Genomic DNA, 19243 nt, shown 5'->3' with positions numbered 1-19243 from the left:
TAAGGAAGACTGGGGGGGGGCGGGGGTGGAGAGGAGGAGGAGTAAAATCCGAGAAGGTTAAAACAGAGAAAACATATAAGGACCTTAGTGTAGTGCCTGCCGTCAGGAATGCACAATCACATTAGATGTAATTATCTTGGCATTAATAGCAAAGCAATGATAAAGACTGGGAACCCAGCCTGGTGCTGTAGCATTTTTTCCTTCCTGGCTCCGTTAGCCCTTTTCTGAAAGAAGCCCACCTCTTAACCCTCTTCCTCCAAGAGCTCTGCCAGTCTACGACTTCAAGTGATGATGAAAATGCCAGCCGGGGCCCCATCTTCGATCCAGAACCGGTCATCGCCCACTGCTTCAAGCAGTTCAAGCAAAAGGACTTCCACCTGCCTCGATGCCGCCGGCGGATCATCATCTTGCCTCAAAAAGAGGATCCGATACCCATCAATCTCACGGCCCAACCCCGGATGCCCCCACAACCGGTCTCCAGCTTCAAAGCCCTGGGAGCTAGGGACGTCCAAGGGCAGCCAGAGGACGTGAGGACCTGGCTGAGCCGGAGGCTGAAGCTTCGCCAGGACCTGGAGTCATTTGGCAACACAGAGAGGTGGCTTCAGAACAAGCCCAGCCTCACACCGTCAGAGGCCAAGGTCTTACACGTGATCCAGAAGAAGCAGGAGGACCAGTTGTTAGACAAACTGATGACTATCAGGGCCTCCAAGGTGAGTAGTCCCCTTTGTGGATGAAGACACTGAAGGTGTTAGGGGCATGCTGTCATTTCACTCCCTATGGATTAGGCAGGATAGAGGTCATTCACCTAATTTCAAAAAGGAGCGAAGAGAAGCCCCCAGAGGGAGGTGTATTGGGTATTTATTGCTGCATAACAGATGTCCCCAAACATTAAAGCAACGTTGACGACCCCACTGTTTCCCAGAGTCAGGAATCTGGGAGGAGGTTAGCTGGTGACCCTCATCTCAAGTTGTTGGCATGCACCATAGACATCCCAAGGCTTGACCTAGGCAGGAAGATCTGCTTCCAAGCTAGCTTGCTCACGTGGCTCAGTTCCTGGCCACAGGGGTCTCTCTGCAGGGCTGCTTGAGCATCCTCACCACATACCAGCCAGCGTCTCCCAGAATGAATGGTCCAGGGGCAGCAAGGAAGAGGCTGCAATGCCTTTTGTGACGTCATCTCAGCAGACCTGAGTTTCAGGAGAACCCCATTATCACGTTCACCGTATTCTGTTTGTCAGAAGCAAGTCACTAGGTACTATCCACACTCGAGGGGAAGGGAATCAGGTTCCATTTAGAAGGGAGGAGAGTTGAAGAATTTGTGACTATATCTTAAAACCACCCAAGGGGGTCCCCTGGCATTCCATCTATGGGGATGTATTTTAAAAATATGCATTCTGCATTCATTTGTTCATTGGCACGTGTTTGTTGAGGGCCTACACATGCCTAGCAGGTGCTCACAGTGCGACTGTGAGGATCATAGATGTGAGGTTGGGAGAAAAAGGGGGACTCCCTTTTATAAATACAGAAATAGAAGCTCGATGAGGCTGACAAATTGTCCCGTCCCGTAGAGGTCATTGGTGGCAGTCATACCAAAGTCCTCGCCCCCCAGTGCCTACCTCTCTGTGACATTTCCTGGTAACGCGAACACTTCAAATTTCTCCCAGTTCAAGTGAAGTTGGGATAAAAGGTCAGGCAGCTTGAGTTTAAACCCAACTCTGCTATTTCCTAGCTGTCTGATCTGGTCCTCAGTTTCCCAATCTTTTCAATGGGGATAATTATTGTACCTACTTCCCAGGGTTGCTGTGACTTCTAAATGGATTAGGTGCCTAGGACAGTTCCATATAGTGAGCACTGAATATTTTGTTTGCCATTAAAAAAATTTTTTCTTAATATTTGTTTATTTTTGAGAGAGAGACAGAGTGAAAGCGTCCCAAGGGGCAGAGAGAGAAGAGAGGGAGACACAGAATCCGAAGCAGGCTCCAGGCTCTGAGCTGTAAGCAAAGAGCCGAACGCAGGGCTTGAACTTAAGGACCATAAGATCATGACCTGAGCCGAAGTTGGATGCTTAACCGACTGAATCTCCCAGGCGCTCCTATGTTTGCCATTTTTAATACTACTGCCGTCTCACTGGTGCCAGACTCAGTCCTTGGGGTAATCAGAGTCCAAACCCAAATTTCCTAGGCCTATCACACCCTTTCCAGACAGCAGCACAGCATCTATGAATAAACACTGGTCCTGGGGGCATCTGGGTGCCTCAGTCGGTTAAGCGTCCAACTTTGGCTCAGGCCATGATCTCACAGTCTGTGGGTTCGAGCCCCACATTGGACTCTGTGCTGGCAGCTTGGAGCCTGGAGCCTGCTTCGCATTCCCTGACTCCTCCACTTGCACTCTGTCTCTCTCTGTCTCTCAAAAATAAAAAAAATAAAAATAAAAAACATAAAAAAACCCAAACAAACACTGGGCCTGGATGAGAAACCCAGCTCTGCTGCTTATGGGTTGTGTGACCCTAGGCAAGTCACTTCGCTTCTCTCAGCCTGGCTCCTCATTTGTAAAAAGGGAAAGTAACACCGTATACCTAATACCTAACTTACAGCATCATTTATTCATTCAGCAAACAATTACTGCCTATCTGTCTAGGGCTGGGGGTGGGGGCTTGTTCAGTGGATGAATGGGAGGTAGAGGTAAGTAGCTAAAAAAGACACTGTATTGCTTTCAAGATGTTCACATGTTAACGGGGGAGGCAGACACATCAGATTGATGACTGCAGTTTGCTGTTAATTGAGGTGGGTCCTAAACACAGAGGAGCCACAGAGCAGGGAACAGAAAGGCCCTTTGTAAACTGTCAGGTGCTGCACCAAGGTAAGGGAGTATTATTCTGAAATAGTCCCGATGGCCAGGAAGTAAAGGAAGTGTAGGAGCTGGACAGGTAGAGAGAGAAGGAAGAATGTTCTGGGCAGGAGGTCTGGCGGGAGCAAAGGCTGGAAGGTGGGTGGATTAGAGAGCCGCATCTGGCTTCAGGCAGGGGCATGTGTTTTGGTGCCCTGAGAGCCTGGTGGGATTATAATTCTGGCGTGTTTGACAGAAATGTGGGTTAGAGTGAAATTTTGGCTCTCATGATGTCCAGCCCCCCTGGTTTCTGATGGAAAAATGGAGGTCCAGAGACACAAAGTATCCATGGCGAAACGCTGTTACCCTGAATCCAATGCTCCTTTTTTTTTTAATGCTTATTTTTATTTATAAAATGCAAGCAGGGGAGGGTCAGAGAGCAAGGGGGACAGAGGCTCTGCCTGACAGCAGAGATGCTAGATCCAGGGCTCGAACTCATGAACCAGAAGATCACAACCTGAGGCACCCCGCCGCCCCTGAACCCAGTGCTCCTTGCACTCCCCCGCGCTGTCTGTCGGGAGCTGCTCAGTCCCACCCCCTTCTCTCTCTGGGAATTGCAGTCCAGTGGCCCGTCTCCCCTGAATTCTCTCCTCTGCTCCCTCTCTCACCTCTTGCAGAAGACCCCCCGGCCTGCCCGCCGACTGGTGCCCCAGCTCCGATTGCCCAAGCCCTCTGCCTTATCAGCTTTGTACTCCTACCTGCACAGCCGCAAGATCAAGATCCTGGAGATATGTAGCAAGGTGGACGGGGGCGAGCACCATAAGGTCTCTAGGGAGGAGTTCATTGTGGCTCTGAAGGCGGTAAGTGCCTCCCATGCTCCCTCCATCCAGGCTGGCCTGAGTGGGGAAGATATGCATGCGTCCAGCCCCCACTGCTGCCTCCACTCAGGTCCTGGACCAGCTGAAAAGTAGATCAGACCATCAGCCTGGTTACTTGTTAAGACAGATTGGAAAACACAACTTGTGGCCCCATCAGACTCCTAAAACCACCCCTGCCTGAGTCTGATCTTGAATGCCCCTTCCTGAGTGGAAAGTCTGCAGAGACGACCCCCATAACCAGTCAGCTACCTGGGGAATCACTATCTTGCCCATCAGACCCCAGAACTGGGCACAGAGATTGTTGGGCTTTCTGTCTTGCTTCTAGAACCTTCCAGACCTTCTCCAACCGTCATTGGCATGTGATCCCATAGAGGTCTTGTTAAAATGCAGCTTCTGACTCAGTACCTCTGTGGAGGGCCCAAGTTGCTGTATTCTAATAAGCTCCCAGTGATGTCTATGGTACTGGTCCACAGACCACACTTTCACCAGCTGTTCAAAAAATTTTAATTAATTATAAAAAATAAAATTTAAAAGTCCATTTCCTTGGTCACACCAGCTACATTTCAAGTGCTTAGGAGTCACATGTGGTGAGCAGTTCCTCTATTGGCCTGCACAGATATAGAACATTTCCATCATTACAGAAATTCTGTTGGTCTAGCAGGGATCTGCTAACTAGGGCCCTGAAGTCAGATCCAGCCTGCCTCTGTTTTTGTAAATAAAGTTTTATTGGAACACAGCTACACTCATTTATATGTATCGTCATGGCTGCTTTCATGCTATGGTGGCAGATTTAAGCAGTTATGATAGAGATCATATTGTTGATGGAACCTAAAATATTTACTATCTGACTCTTTATAGGAAAGGTTTGCTGACCTATGGTCTAGATAAATTAAGCTTTTATATGCTTTGAATAAAAGGTACCTCTATAAAACACTTTAGGATGCTGCCTGCTACATCTTTATGGTTTTAAATCATCACCAGTTTTCACACTGTTGTTTCGTGACATGTACTCACCTAAACAACATTTCAAAACATTAAATATATAATATAATATATAAAAACATATATATATATATATATATAGGATTTTAAGCATCATAACCAAATAGATAAAACATTAAGTCCTCTAGGACCAGGAGAGTTCTGACCCTCTTTAAGGAAAGCCCAGTGAACACTGACTACAAGAAGCTGAGGAGTGGGGTGCCTGGGTGGCTCAGTCAGTTGAACCTCCAACTTCAGCTCAGGTCATGATCTTGACTAGTTTCAGCCACGTGTCGGGCTCTGTGCTGACAGCTCAGAGTTTGGAGCCTGCTTCGGATTCTGTGTCTCCCTCGCTCTCTGCCCCTCCCCTGCTCTGTCCCTCTCTGTCTCAAAAATAAACATTTTAAAAAAATAAAGAAGCTGAACAAAATTCTATTTCCTTAAAAACTTTCCTTCTTGAATATTCAGTATTGCTGGCAAGCATTATATGCCTATAAACTTGCTCACCATCCCTGAAAGAGTAATGTATTGTACTTCAGATCTTATTTTTTCTTCAGTTAAGGAAAGCTGATGTGTTTCTCATGGGCAAGGATGGGAGACGTGAAATCTTTTCTCCAGTCCAGTGTGGGAAAGTTGTCATTGAGATTGGTATGGAGTGGGGTGGCAGCCCAGAAGGCAGGGGTAGCAGACTCTGCAAAGATACGGGCATATCTAGACTGGGTTTTGAAGGAGGGATAGGAGTTCTTCAGACAGAGGGAAGAAATGCCTGAGTCAAGGCAGAGGGTGAGAAAGTGCAGGGTGTGTTCTGGGCTTTAGAAAGGGATCTGAGCTCCAGCTGAGGTGGGAGTGGCTGTGGATGAAACTAGGCAGGGCCAGGATGGTAAGGCTTTGACCATACTGGTTGGATGTTTGGATTGGAGCCTGCCCACCTTGGTGGTTTCTCTTCTCTCCTTAGGTTGGAGTCCCTCTGAAAAACCAGGAGGTGGAAGATGTTGTGATCTATCTCAGCTCTCTGGGAAAGGACAACAGCATCACCACAGAGATCCTAGCCAACACCTACAAGCAGTGGTCACTGGCTCATAAGAAGAGCACTCTGTTAACTGCAAGGGAGTGTATGTACCCACCCCCACCCCCATGCCTCCACTTCCCCATCCTGGGAGCAAGCATGGTGGAGGCTTTGGTTTACCTCCTGACTATGTTTTCCAGCTTTGGCTTACCGTAGGTGGGCCAAGATTCTGGAATCCCCAGGCCCAGTGATCAACTAAGGAGTAAGATATTCTCTTGAGTACCCCACTACCATGTCCATCAAAGATGAATAAGACCCAGCCCTTGTACTTAAAGGAGTATTCTCAAAAGGTGGCTTCAGCCCAACAAAGCTTACCCAAGAGACTCAGATCTTGTATGAGGGTCCACGGCCACCTTACTATTAATCTATATTTTATTGATGCAAAGTTTACTAAAAGTCAGAAACCAGAATTAGCATGTGTTTAGAGTTTACTGGAAAGTCTACTTTGATATTTTATGATCAGGGATATTAGCAGGGCTGCTACGAACAGTTGTATGAGTTGTGCACAGCTCGAGTCCCATTTGCCAAGCCATGTGCTTGTGGAGCCCCGTCTGTCCAGATATAGCATGGAGGCAAATTAGAAATGGACTAGCCATAGTGCTGGTTATGAATTTACAACACAAGGGTACATCATGGTTCTTTATAGCTTAGTTCCATTGTTGTGTAAAAAAAAAATAAAATTGAACAACTACAGATAAAATTAAAGCCCTCCTTTAAACCTCCACCCACCATTCCAGAGCCCTCCCCAAATGTAAACAAATATGATAAAAACTATAACAATATAGGATATCCCGAAATATAACCTCTTTCTTTTGCTTTTAGAAAAATTTTTTTAATGTTTATTTACTTTTGAGAAACAGAGACAGAGAGACAGAGTGCGAGTGGGGGAGGGGCAGAGAGAGATTTCCAACCTCTAGTCTGGACAAGCCACTGGGCAGCGGCCCCGTCACCCTCGGGCAGGGTCTCTGCCTCTCTCAGAGTCCCAGGGAAACAGCACCCCACAGTCATCTACTGCACGCATCACCACGCCACAGTCATAATCTCTGGCACCCTTCATGTCCAGCTCGTGCTCGGGGCTGCCTCCAGCTGGGCCCGCCTTCCCATCCACGATCTTTTTGCCTTTTCATTATAAATTACCAAAGCTCACCATTATCCGTGTAGTTGGCTGTGAGCCATTTAGTGAACGACCACAGTGTGCCGTGATGCATGTTTGCAGCAAAGGTATTTGGGGCCTACTATTTCCCAATAAATAGACTTGAAGCCAAGAGGAAGTATTTGTGTCATCGCCCTTTTCTCTGGAGAACATCCCAGGGTAAGTGGACTTGGCTATCTTTTGCTTTGCCTAAAGGGGCAGCAGCAGCAAGAGTCTGGGTGGCCGGCTCAAAGAGAGAAGGCAGTAGCACTCGGGCTGGGTAGCCTTACCCACAGCAGGTAGCTCAGTTTGTCTTTCAAGTCCCTGGCGGTCAAAGCTACAATTCACGCTACACAGGGAGGAAGCTATAAAGCTCAGAGAGGCTGAGCCACCAGTCAACAGCCTAAAAACTAGCAGGTGGCTGGGCCACGACTTCATTTCAGCCCCGAATGGGGGAGGCCTGAATCAAGGCAGGGGCAATGGGTTACGTTCTTTCATTTGGTTCTTTGTTGAGCACCAACTACGTACCAGGCATCCTTCTAGAAACTGGGAGCTGGGAACACAGGAGCGAAGAAGCCAATGCCTCTGCCTTCAATAGCTTCCATGTAAAGGGTTAAGCAAGATGATGTCTAACAGGGATTAACGCCTTAGAGAAAAGAGGGAAGAGTGAGGGGGCAATGGTCAGAGAAGGCCTCTCTGCAAAGCAGCCATTAGAGCTGACACCTGAGTGACAGATGAGGCGCCAGGCTGGCGAACGACACCCCAGGCCCAGGGAGCTGCACAGGCAAAGGCCCTGATGGGCACATTTTCAGGGGACAGAAAGGAGTTAGGGTGAGGGGCACTCAGGCGGCTCAGTCGTTTAAGCATCGGACTTGGGCTCAGGTGTGAGTTGGCTGGTGAGTTCGAGCCCCAGTGTCGGGTGAGCTTGGGCTCCACACTCTCTGCCTCTCTCTCTGCACTTTGTGGGGTTCTAATCTGCTCCTTGGTCACTCACTCTCTCTCTCTGTCAAAAGTGAGTAAGTAAGTAAGTGAATAAATAAATAAATAAATAATACACCTGTAGTCAAAAAAAACTTTTTAAAAACAAAGAAGTTAGGGTGGCTATGGGGCGTGGGGGAGGGGTGAACAGGTGGAGATGGACCACGCGGATGCTGAGGTGAGGCCACATTCTGCCTCACCAGAGCCCTGCAGAGCAGAAAGAGGATTCTGGGTTTTAGTGTAGGTGCTGTGGGAAGCCAGCAGAGAGTTTCAGGAGGGGGGATGAGGTGATTATATTTTTTAAAGGTCCTATTTGCTGTTCAGTGGAGACCAGATGCCAGAGGATGAGAATGGCAGCCAGAAGGCTGAAGGGGTGGGGGGTGATGCAGGTGAGGCAGGATGGCCTTGCACTAGGGAGGCCACGGTGGAGACAGAGAGAAGGGATACCTTCAAGGTCCCTCTTGGACGGCCTGCTGAGCCACGGGGGAAGTGTGCGGAGGGCCGGCCCGCACCTGCTTGATCACCTCAGTTACCTCACTGCTTGATGGAGTCCTCAGCGGAGCCCCCTCTCAGGCTCTCCTTCCTTGCAGATTATAGACCTGCCAAGCGCAGAGTTTCCCCATCGTGTCTGTCCAAGAAGCAAGTGAATTTAGCCCCACAACCTTGCAAGATGGACCTGCTGACCGTGCCTGTGGTCGACACCCAGATGGAGGCGCGGCCCCTGACTCTGGAGGAGATGGAGGAGGTTGGCAAGCGGTACCGCGAGAGGAGGCGGCAGCACAAGGTACCGGGTCAACGGGAAGGACACGGGGCTTGGCCCCTGGACAGGCTTGGGTTCAAGTCCACTGCACCTTCTAGCTGGGGGACTCCTGGGAGCAGGCTCTTTACCCCTGTGTTCCCTCCTCTAATAATAAGAACAACACCTGCCTCACAAGGTTTCTCCAAAGATGTAATGAGATCATGTTTCCAAAAGTATAGGAAGCTCCTCTCTTCCCATTTTTTGACTGTGACCTTGCATCCTGAGACCAGGTCTTCATCGTAGCTGGAATCCAAGTGCCCAACACAGGACCTGTCACCAAGCGGGCACTGCAGACATATATGACCAGTGAAGGCAATTAATTCACCCAACACATATGTATCAAGAGACAGCAAAGTGCCAGGCGCTTTTAGGTGTTGTAGAGAACAAAACAGCCCCTGCCTTCAGAGAGGCAGACAATATTAATATTATACTATATATAAATACATATTATCTTTTTAATTTTTTAATGTTTATTTTTGAGAGAAAAAGAGAAACAGAGTATGAGCAGGAGAGGCGCAGAGAGAGAGAGACACACAGAATCCAAAGCAGCTCCAGGCTCTGAGCTGTCAGCACAGAGCCTGACACGGGGCTCGAACCCACGAACCATGAGATCACGAACTGAGCCGAAGTCAGACACTTAACTGACTGAGCCACCCAGGCGCCCTTAAATACATATTATTTTTATTATATAATAAAATACTAGGCATTGTAAGTGCTATACCAACTAAGATCTGACTCAGTTGCATGATACGGAAAACCCAAAATATTTGAGCAGAGGTCAGCAAACTTTCCCTATAAAAAGCTAGAAAATAAATGTGTTAGACTTTTGGGGCTTTATCATTCTGTGGCAACTACTCGGTTCTGCCTTTGTAGCAAAGAGCAGCCACAGACAACACCTAAGCAAATGAGTGCCCCTGTTTTCCAATAAAATTTTCTTTCTTTTTTTTTTTTTTAATGAAATTTTATTTGTAAGGTGCTGGGCCAGATGTAGCCTGTGAGTTGTGGTGATTCTGGTGTTAGAAGCTGAAAAACGTATAGATTTTTGTTTCTTGTAAATAACTAAGAAGGCCAAATGAGGCTCTCCATCCCCTAGGCCTCTTCTTCTTTGCTCTGCCGTCCCTGGCACGTGGCCCCCACCTCAAAGGCACAGATGTCTGTGCCTAATTTAAGTTCTCGGACAGCCAAGCACAGATATGTTGTTTCAATAGGGCATCTACATTGTTCCCTATGCATGTATCATACAGTGATGTGTGCACATCCACGTACGGGGCTGTGCACACAGAACCGCATGGCTTAACCACTCAAGTGCTCTTCAGGGGTGACCTTGATCATGAGTGATTTTTNCAGATGTCTGTGCCTAATTTAAGTTCTCGGACAGCCAAGCACAGATATGTTGTTTCAATAGGGCATCTACATTGTTCCCTATGCATGTATCATACAGTGATGTGTGCACATCCACGTACGTACGGGGCTGTGCACACAGAACCACATGGCTTAACCACTCCAGTGCTCTTCAGGGGTAACCTTGATCATGAGTGATTTTCCTCCCAAGTCACTGAACTTTGGTCCCACCTTTAATTCTTCATCATCTCCCCTCCTGGGGGAAAGGTAGATGAGGCTCCACACCTGCATCTGACCAGGAAGAAGATGAAGGGAAGTGGGTGCCAAACTCTGTTCTCCTTGCAGCTCAAGATCCCCTCCATCCAGTACACGGAGCAGTGCCGCCTGGTGCGCAGTGGGAATAAGCACTTTGATGAGCACTGCCTCCCGTCCACCATCCACGGGGAGATGAAGGAGCTCATCAACGTGTCCCGCAGGGACAACTTTCTGGTCTACCTGCAGTGCTGCAAGCTCTGTGAGTCCTACGGCCTCCCGCTGACAGAGGACATCCTCATGAAAGGTAAGAGCTTCGGAGCCTGGCCCTTGGGAAGTTGCCGAGAGGGCTCGGAACCCAGGCGAACACGGCGTCCACCTGAGGTTTGTCCTTCCCCAGCGGACGTGCCCCTGGCCAAGACTCTGTGGTCTGTAGTGGGGATACTCAAGGAGAAAGGGGCAGCCAAGCCTGTTTTGCTGTTAACATGGGATTTCTAGAATCCTGGAGGTTCACAGGTTCCACAGGTCTGGAAGTCTGGGTTCCCCCACCGAGCCTGCTGAGCACTTTAGAGCAGGAAGCTCCAAGGACAGGAGTTCTGGGTGAAGGAGCCCTGAAGTTGAGCCGAAAGGGACAATCCCAATTTCAAAGGGGAGATTTGATAGGAGCGATAACTGCTATGCCGTACTGGGCTTTTCCCAAACCACCTCCCCAGGCCAGCCCTGTTTCTTGGTTCTTCGGCAGCACAGAGGTAAGAAGGCACCAGGGGACAAGTGCTGCTGAGGCCTTGGCTCTCTGCTCAGACCACAGGACTCAGCCCTGAGATTTCCACACTGGTCTCAGCCTTTGCTTGAGGGAGAACTGTGTTTTCATATATCCAAGCAGATCTGAACCGTCCCCAGCTCTGGGTAGAGTGTGTGCTTCTGAGAGATGGGGACGGGAGAGAGCCCCATAACCCCCGGTGACCACGTGGCAATGCTGGCGTCTTAAATTGTGGGCTTATAAGTCTGTGCTCTCAAAGCACAAAGGGACATAGGTTTTCCCACAGCAACGTCACTGAAAGGAACCATGGCCAAAGTGGCAACCTGGCTTTCAAAGAAAGGGGCACACAGACGGTGGGGTGACTTACCTAAGAACAAGTTCAAAGTTGCAACGGACTATTTCCATCTTTCTGCCAAGAGAGGGGGAAACAAGTGCAGAACATATAGGGCGGGGGGTCTTGTATTAATTTGCTCGAGCTGCCACAATAAAATACCACAGACTTAAACAACATACATTTATCTTCTCACACTTCTGGAGGCTGGAAGTTCAAGATCAAGGTGCCAACAGGGCCGGTTTCTCCTCCTCTCCTCTGGCCACCCTCTCGCTGCCTCTCCACATGGTTTTTCCTCGTGCACTCATGCCACCTTCTGCCTCTCTTGTGTCTAAATTTACTCTTACAAGGACACCAGCCAGGTCAGATTTGAGCCCACACTCACAACCTTTAGCTTAATTACCTCTTGAAAGACCCTCTCTTGGAGCGCCTGGGTGGCTCAGTCAGTTGACCATCTAACTTCAGCTCAGGCCATGATCTCATGGTTCGTGGGTTCGGGCCCCACATTGGGCTCTGTGCTGACAGCCAGCTCGGAGCCTGGAGCCTGCTTCAGATTCTGTGTCTCCCTCTCTCTCTGACCCTCCCCTGCTCATGCTGTCTCTCTCAGAAATAAATAAAACATTTTTTAAAAAAAGGAAAGAAAGGCCCTCTCTCCAAATACAAATTCTGAGGTTCTGGGGGTTAGGGCTTCAATATGTGAATTTGAGGGGTGGGGGATGCAATTCAGCCCATAACAGGCATGCACGACAGTGTACCGTCAAATGCCTTCAGGATCACAGGCAAATCAACCTAAGTGGTCACTATCTCCTGTGCACGCTGCACCCCATCACGTGCGTGGCCACCGGCTGCCCCCTGGGCTGGGAGGGCAGCGCCAGAAAATCTCTTGCAGCTCTGAACACTGACTTTTCACCAAATCATCCTTCCTTCCGTCTCCCCTTCCCTGATTGCTTATATTCTCTCGTCTTGGCTCGCGGAGGACATGCCATGAACTGTCCTCCGAAATGCAGGCTGGCCTGCCGGCACCTGGGCTGCCCTGTGGGTGAGGTCTGTCCTCTGGATGCGCCTCCTCCGTCCCCGCCAGGACACCGAAGCACTACTGGCTCCCTCTACCGCTAGCTTTTGCCGGCTGCTGAGTCTGTGAGCCTCACCTCCCAGCGGGATCTCACACTCACAGACACACAGGAGCAGCCGCGGGTGGGCTTCCTCTCGGTTCTAGATGGAAAAAACTTGAGTCCATCTCCGACTGCTCTCCTGGCCACTGTCTACTGGCTGTCTCTTGGACAGAGGCCAGCTCTGCTGTGAGTAAAGAAACTCAACTACTGGGACTTCCAGGTCTGTGTTCTAGACTAGAGCTTGGTGGGCTCGGATCCAGGCCTCAAGCTCAAGGCCCATGTTCTAAAACATTGAGGCATTTCCCCTCTCCCCAGTGCTTATAGCTTTATCATTTTTCTCCCCCTGACTTTACAGATATTTGCTCACTGAAATTCTTTTTGAAAGCATAAAAGTAAAATTCCCCCCAGCCGGGGGCATCTGGGTGGCTCAGTCTATTAAGTGTCCGACTTCAGCTCAGGTCATGATTTCATGGTTCTTCTCTCTCTCTCTCTCTTTAATACCCCAGAGCTTTTTTTTTTTTTTAATGTTTATTTATTTTTGAGAGAGAGAGAAAGCACTAGCAGGGAAGGGGCAGAGAGAGAGGGGAACAGAGGATCTGAAGCGGGCTCTGGACTAATAGCAGGAAGTCTGATGTGGGGACTGAACTCACAAACCATGAGATCATGACCTAAGCCTAAGTCATATGCTCAACCGACTGAGCCACCCAGACTCCCCTATGATCTCATGGTTCTTGAGTTCAAGAGTCTGGCTCTGTGCTGACACTTCTGAGCCTGCTTTGGATTCTCTCTATCTCTCTGTCTCTCTCTCTGTCTGTCTTTGCCCCTCCTCCGTGCTCTCTCTCAAAAATAAGTATTAAAAAAAATCCCCCCAGCTTGAGTTGACACCATTAATATTTTAGTGATTCCCCTTTTATAGACCTCTTTTTATTTTCTATTTATAAAACATTATTTATGTAAGTTATTTTTAACTATATATATATATACACATACACATATCTATATATACATGTATAGAGTATAGTTTTAAAAATTCTATGTATCAGGGCACCTGGGTGGCTCCATCAGTTAAGCGTCCAACTTCAGCTCAGGTCATGATCCCACGGCTCATGAGTTCCAGCTCCATATCCAGCCCGCTTCGGATCCTCTGTCCCCTCCTCTCTCTGCCCCTCCCCAGCTCATTCTCTCTCTTTCAAAATACATAAACTTTTTAAAAACTCCTGTATGTCTTTTAAAAATGTCAATGCTGCATCTTCTCCTTGCCTCCCCCCTCTNACCTGGACTCTAACCTTCCATTACTTCTTCTAGAACATGCACTAGTCGTGTGTTACCATCATAGGACAGGCACTACTCCATGGCTGCAGGAAGACAGAGCCCCTGGCCCAGTGTTCTTTATGCTCCAACTTCTTAGAGCAGTCCCCTGAGGATATCTGTGAGATGCATGCTGAGCAAGGGGAAAACCACCATCCACTAGGTCTCAGTTAACCTGGTGAAGCCTTGGGTGCACCTCCCCTCCTTGGGGGCTCCTGACCAGCACGACCCCTGCAGAATGGGGTGTAGGGGGCCACACAGGCCTCACAGACGGCACCCAGGCCTCGGGGCTATGGCTGACCTGGTTACAAACCAGCTCCTGCACCTCGAGTCCAGACAGCAGTGTTGAACCAACTCCACTTCCTGACACTGCACTAGGATCATATGCCCTGTCACCCCTGGGGGAGCTGGGGGAAGAGTCTAAGGGACCCTCTGCACTACCTTTGCAACTTTCTGTGAGTCTACAATCATTTAAACATAAAACGTTTAAGGGGGTGCCTGGGTGATTCAGTTAAGCGTCTGACTCTCTTGATTTTGGCTCAGGTCATGATCTCACGGTTTGTAGTCTGAGCCCCACATCAAGCTGTGGGCTGGCCATGCCGACTGTGCAGAGCCTGCTTGGGATTCTCTCTCTCTCTGCCCCTCCCCTGCACCTCTCTCTCAATAAATAAACTTTTTTAAAAATTTAAAAAATAGGGGTGCCTGGGTGGCTCAGCCAGTTGAGGGTCCGACTTCAGCTCAGGTCGTGATCTCACAGTTCGTGGGTTTGAGCCTCACATCAGGCTCTGTGCTGACAGCTAGCTCAGAGCCTGGAGCTGCTTCAGATTCTGTGTCTCCCTCTCTCTCTGCCCCTTCCTCACTCACGCACTGTCTCACTCTGAGACACAGTCTCACTCTCTCAGAAATAAATAAATGTAAAAAAATTTTTTTATTTAAAAATAAACATAAATAGTTTAAAATGTATATACAAAAAAAAAACCATTTTCAAACAAAAATGTAGACTTATAAAAAAAAAAAATCCGCCTTCTGTCCCAAAGGCCTAGGGCAGGGATGGGCGTTGGACTGATAGGCCACGATTCTCTTGCTGCTTACAGCGCTGCTATACCCGGGAGACAAAATCATTTTCCAGAAGGACCAGGTGCGCCCAATCCGGCAGCCAGGAGGCTACTACTCGGACATGAAGATCTTCAGTCCAAATCTGGCCCTGCTCAGGTTCCAGGGCTTCAGCGACGCTGTGGCTAAGAAGACTGACAAGCTGAGTATCGGCCCCACTCTCCCCTGCCGTTTGCCTTCTGTCTCGCTGCTGCTCCTTCGGCTGCGGGGCTGGGATGCTGGCACACTTGAGGTGTCATGTCTTGCCAATGCCTGGGGCCAAGCAGCCCAGCATGTCCCACGCAGCAGGGCCCCAGGGACTGGCCAGTTTCCAGTGTCTGAGGGCCCAGCCTCCTTGCCTCACTCCCGACCACATCGTACGTGGTCTCAGCCTCTCTACAAAAGCTTAAAAATAGGGCCTTCTTAGAGAAATGGGGAGGCCCCTTCACAAATCACGGGTTGGCTGTCAGGGGCTCTACACAGGACGGAGGTGGCAGTCCCTTCTTTGTCCCGTCTTCTCTGGCAAGCGGTGGGCTTCCATGAGGAGGAGAAAGGAACTCTGCAATGAGGCCTGTCTCTGACCCTCACCACCCTGAGTCCTCTCTAAGGAAGTGCCCTTCCCTGGAAGGCAGTGCCCCATGGGCAGGTTATGAGCCAGCATCCATGGGTAGCTGCAGATCGGAGAGCAAGCAGCCTCCCTGCATCCCTGAGTGGGGACGGGGCTAATGTGGGGTGAGGAGGGGCCAGCTGCCCACAAGGGGGAGGGGACCCGGAACTGCCCGCATTCTAGATCACGGCCAGCTGCCCGCTGCGGTGGGATGGCCAGTACAGCTGGGATGATACACAGCAGAGCCGAGTGGAAATCACACAGGCTGCAGGTTAAATGGACAAGATACTTCACTGTTTGAGCCTCAGCTTTTCCTGTTAAATGAGCGTAACAGCTCCTCCCATACACAATGAGGATCGGATGAGAAATGCACATAAACTTCCTCGCATGGTGTTTGGCAGAGAGTTAGCCCTTGGGAGCGGCGATGGTTGGTGTTTTATCTGTCCCATCAGGACGATCGCGACCGAAGGCATGGCCTGGGCCCGCAGAGGGGCCTGTCCACGACGCTGGTGAGGAAGAGCTGAGCATGAGTCAGGAGGCTGGTGGCCCGGAGAGCGCCTTCTGATCTCTTAGTGACTGCCAGCCCCTGGGTGGCTGACATCCATTTCTGCACCGGGAACCTAGGGAGTGGGTGGGAACCTGAGAAAGGGTCTCCTGTCCATGCTTAGGTAGGCCACAGCCATAAGGGACGAAGAGAAGTCCCCAAGGGCAGGGATGGACCTTTGTTTTATCCTGCTACTTGGACTGTGTTGTCAAAGATCCTGAGGCCAGATGCAGGCCTGCTGGGAAGGAGGGCCGTCTGTGGTTGCTGAGTGATGTCTGCCGGGCCCAAGATTTGTGGAGTTAGTTTTCACCACTCTTGTTCCAAAAGCTGGATTCGGCTCTGGCAGGGGAATTGAGAGTCGGGGACCCCCAAACAATTCCAATCATTGATTATATCTCTCAGCTATCCCGGGAGGTCTCTGTTCTGGGTAATAAGAAATGCGAGGCTCTGAAAAGGGACGTGACCTGCCCGGAGCCACCCCGCCAGCCGGCCAGGTTGGGAGCCCAGCCATGGCTGAGCAAGCCCACTGTGTGTTCCCCTGGAGCGTGGAGGGACAGTCAGGGTCCCCGCCCAAGCAGAGACATTCTCCTTTTGGAGATCTTGTTTGGACTCAAGAGACAGGCCCACCCCCACGTCCTCTGACCTGGGGGCCCATTAACATGGAATCCTCCCTCCCCCGTCCTGACAAGATACCTTTCTCTCTTATCTACTAGGAAAACACCAAAGAAAATCAAGAAGATACACTTTAAGGAGTTTGAGGAGTTCACCAGGTCCGTAGCATCACCCAACTCCGGAGGTGGGGGGGTGCTGGGGGGCAGGGGGAGGACCAGCCTCACCGTGGAGGAGGTGCCTGGGACTCTGCATGTTACACGGTGCACAGTATCTAGGGCTCAAGGCCCAGGGACGGAGAGGCAGTGAAACTACTTAGACTGCCAGGCAGGCACCACTGTGGGTGTGTTCCATGTTTTAACTCATTTAAATCCTCTCAGCAACCCTATAAAGTTACTCTTAGCATGCCCACCTGACAGAGGGGAAACTGAGGTACAGAAAAATTAATTCTCTTGCTCAAAGTCACACATCTATTAAGTGGTGGAGCTGGGATTTGAACACAGCAATGGTAGCTCCGGAGGCTGTATACCGAACATCATATTAAAATGCCTCTAGAGAACTGATGGTGTACACTTAAGAATTTGGGTGTTCGGGAAGCCTGCGGGGCTCGGTTAAGCATCCCAATTTGGCTCAGGTCACGATCTCATGGTTCGTGAGTTTGAGCCCTGTTCTGGGTGAGCTTGAACTCCACTCCGATTTCTGCACTTTCTCCTTCTCTCTCTCCCCCTCTCTCTATCCCCCCATCACCCCCCACCCACGCTCACTCACGCTCTCTCTCAAACATAAATTAATTTTAATTTTAAAAAAAGAATTTGGGTTTTCGAGGCAGCAAGCTGGGAGTCAAGCCTGCACTCCACGACTTGCTCGCTGTGGGGCTTTGGGGGAAATAACTTACCCTTTCCAGGTCTTTACATCCCCATTGGGAGGGTAGACAGGATAACGGAACCCGCCACACGGAAGCGAAGTGCTTGTCACAGTGCCACACCTCCACTCTGGTCACACAGTTGGCTAGCTCTGCTGAGTAGAAGCCCCAGCCCTGGCCCGTCTGCCACGACAAACTTCCTGTCTTCTCTTTTTCCAGGAAGCTGAAGGTGAAGAGGCCCAGTGTTTCCCTGCGAACTCATCCCAATTTCTTCTGGCCGGGTCATCTTCTGGACAAGCTGCAGCTCTATCTGCCCACTGTGGCCATAGACAGGAGCCTGGCACTCTTCAGTTGTGTCCAGCCCCAGCCCCATGCCTACGCAGCCACCTACCACCCCAACCACTGGTGGCCTATTGGGAACATGAACTACATGACCTGTGGCTATTACGATGCCCACAAAGTCTACTACATCAACTAGAGTGGCCCTGGCGTTGTCCGATGCAGCCACCCTGGGGCTGTGGCCAATGCAGCTCCCAGCCCAGAGCCACAGACACAGGGCAAGAAGTGTAAAGAGCCATATAGAAGAGATCATTTCAGTGGGATGGCCTGGAGCCAGCTCTCTGTTGAGCAAAAATGTCCAGGGTCTCAGAGGGCAGATGTATCTAGGGAAAGACAAGCAGTTTCTGAGTATTTCTCTGTCTTGACCTCTGCCCTTTTGAAATAAACCAGATTGGAGGTTTTTTTTCACGTTGCCTGTGATCCAGCTGATGTGATTTCTTGCTCAGGAGCCGTGACCAGAGTTGTGTTTGAAAAGCTGGGGTTCTGAGCCCAGGGGACAACAGCAGGTTTGCAACAGCAGGTTGCACCTCCAGCCTCTTGTCCTGGGACCTCAGTGCTCATGGGAAAGCAGCAGGCAGTGTGGGTCTCCCCTGTGCTCTTCTCTTTGCAAACGGTCGCAGCCAGTCTCTCATCCCCCAAAGACTGAGCCTTTTTGGTTACTGCTTCCCAATCTCTTGCATCTTTCTCTGTTGGAGGCATGCTCTCTGTTTCTGAGCAGCCCACCTGACCCCATCAAGACCTTTTCCTTCACAACACACATAACGTGGGCTGCTGTTAGCACAGTGCTTTCATGCTCTGTATCCCATCTGACTTCCCGGAGCCTGGTGGCCAAGCAGGATTTGTGGGGTGTGATGTAGTCATAGGCACAATGGGTTTCCAGTCTCAACCATGTCATCTGTGAGCTGTGTGACCTCAGACAAGACATTTCACATTTCGTTCCTCTGGCACTTCGTGCCTCAAACTCCTCCACCCTTTACAGTCAAAATCTCGTGAGGGAGTTGTCAACACTCTTCCCTTCTCACGTCTCATCCTGTCACAACACAATCCAGTGTAGCTTCTGTCCCCATCTGGCCCCTGGAACTACTATCAAGATCAGTGATGACATTTGTATTGTGTTCAAATTGTGGAATCAAGGCACAATTTTTTTTCATTCTGAAATTTGATTTTTTGTAATAATCTTAAATACAAAATCTAAGTAAAACAAAACCAAGAACAACAATTTAAAACTACACAGGTTAGTCAAATTGATTAGAAGTGTGGATTTTGGAGTCAAATCCCCAAACTTCGCTTTCTACATATGTAAAATGGGGAAAATAATAGAACTACCTCACAGAATTGTGGGAAGGATCGTGAAACCCATGGAACGATAGTTGTTACAGTATCGCTCCTATTTTATTCTATACACGTGAGGGAATTATTAGAAGTTT

At 49.6% G+C, this 19243-nt stretch overlaps 1 protein-coding gene across 1 annotated transcript in view; it reads left to right on the top strand.

The window, feature by feature from the left end:
* The window catches only part of EFCAB12 (EF-hand calcium binding domain 12), a 23349-nt gene extending 5142 nt beyond the window's left edge, over positions 1 to 18207 (top strand). Inside the window, exons 2-9 of the mRNA XM_077751604.1 lie at positions 262 to 710; positions 3503 to 3685; positions 5640 to 5796; positions 8451 to 8644; positions 10346 to 10559; positions 14858 to 15017; positions 16720 to 16776; positions 17697 to 18207. Of these exons, the coding sequence (XP_077607730.1) occupies positions 262 to 710; positions 3503 to 3685; positions 5640 to 5796; positions 8451 to 8644; positions 10346 to 10559; positions 14858 to 15017; positions 16720 to 16776; positions 17697 to 17955 (1673 nt within the window). The 3' untranslated portion in view covers positions 17956 to 18207. The remainder of the gene's footprint in view (positions 1 to 261; positions 711 to 3502; positions 3686 to 5639; positions 5797 to 8450; positions 8645 to 10345; positions 10560 to 14857; positions 15018 to 16719; positions 16777 to 17696) is intronic.
* The last annotated feature ends 1036 nt before the right edge of the window (positions 18208 to 19243 follow it).

Source organism: Crocuta crocuta, unplaced genomic scaffold, assembly GCF_008692635.1.
Source record: "Crocuta crocuta isolate KB4526 unplaced genomic scaffold, BGI_CrCroc_1.0 scaffold69-1, whole genome shotgun sequence".
Lineage (NCBI taxonomy): Eukaryota > Metazoa > Chordata > Mammalia > Carnivora > Hyaenidae > Crocuta > Crocuta crocuta.
The sequence above is the reverse complement of the archived record's forward strand: the minus strand, read 5'-3'. Positions and strand labels throughout refer to the sequence as shown.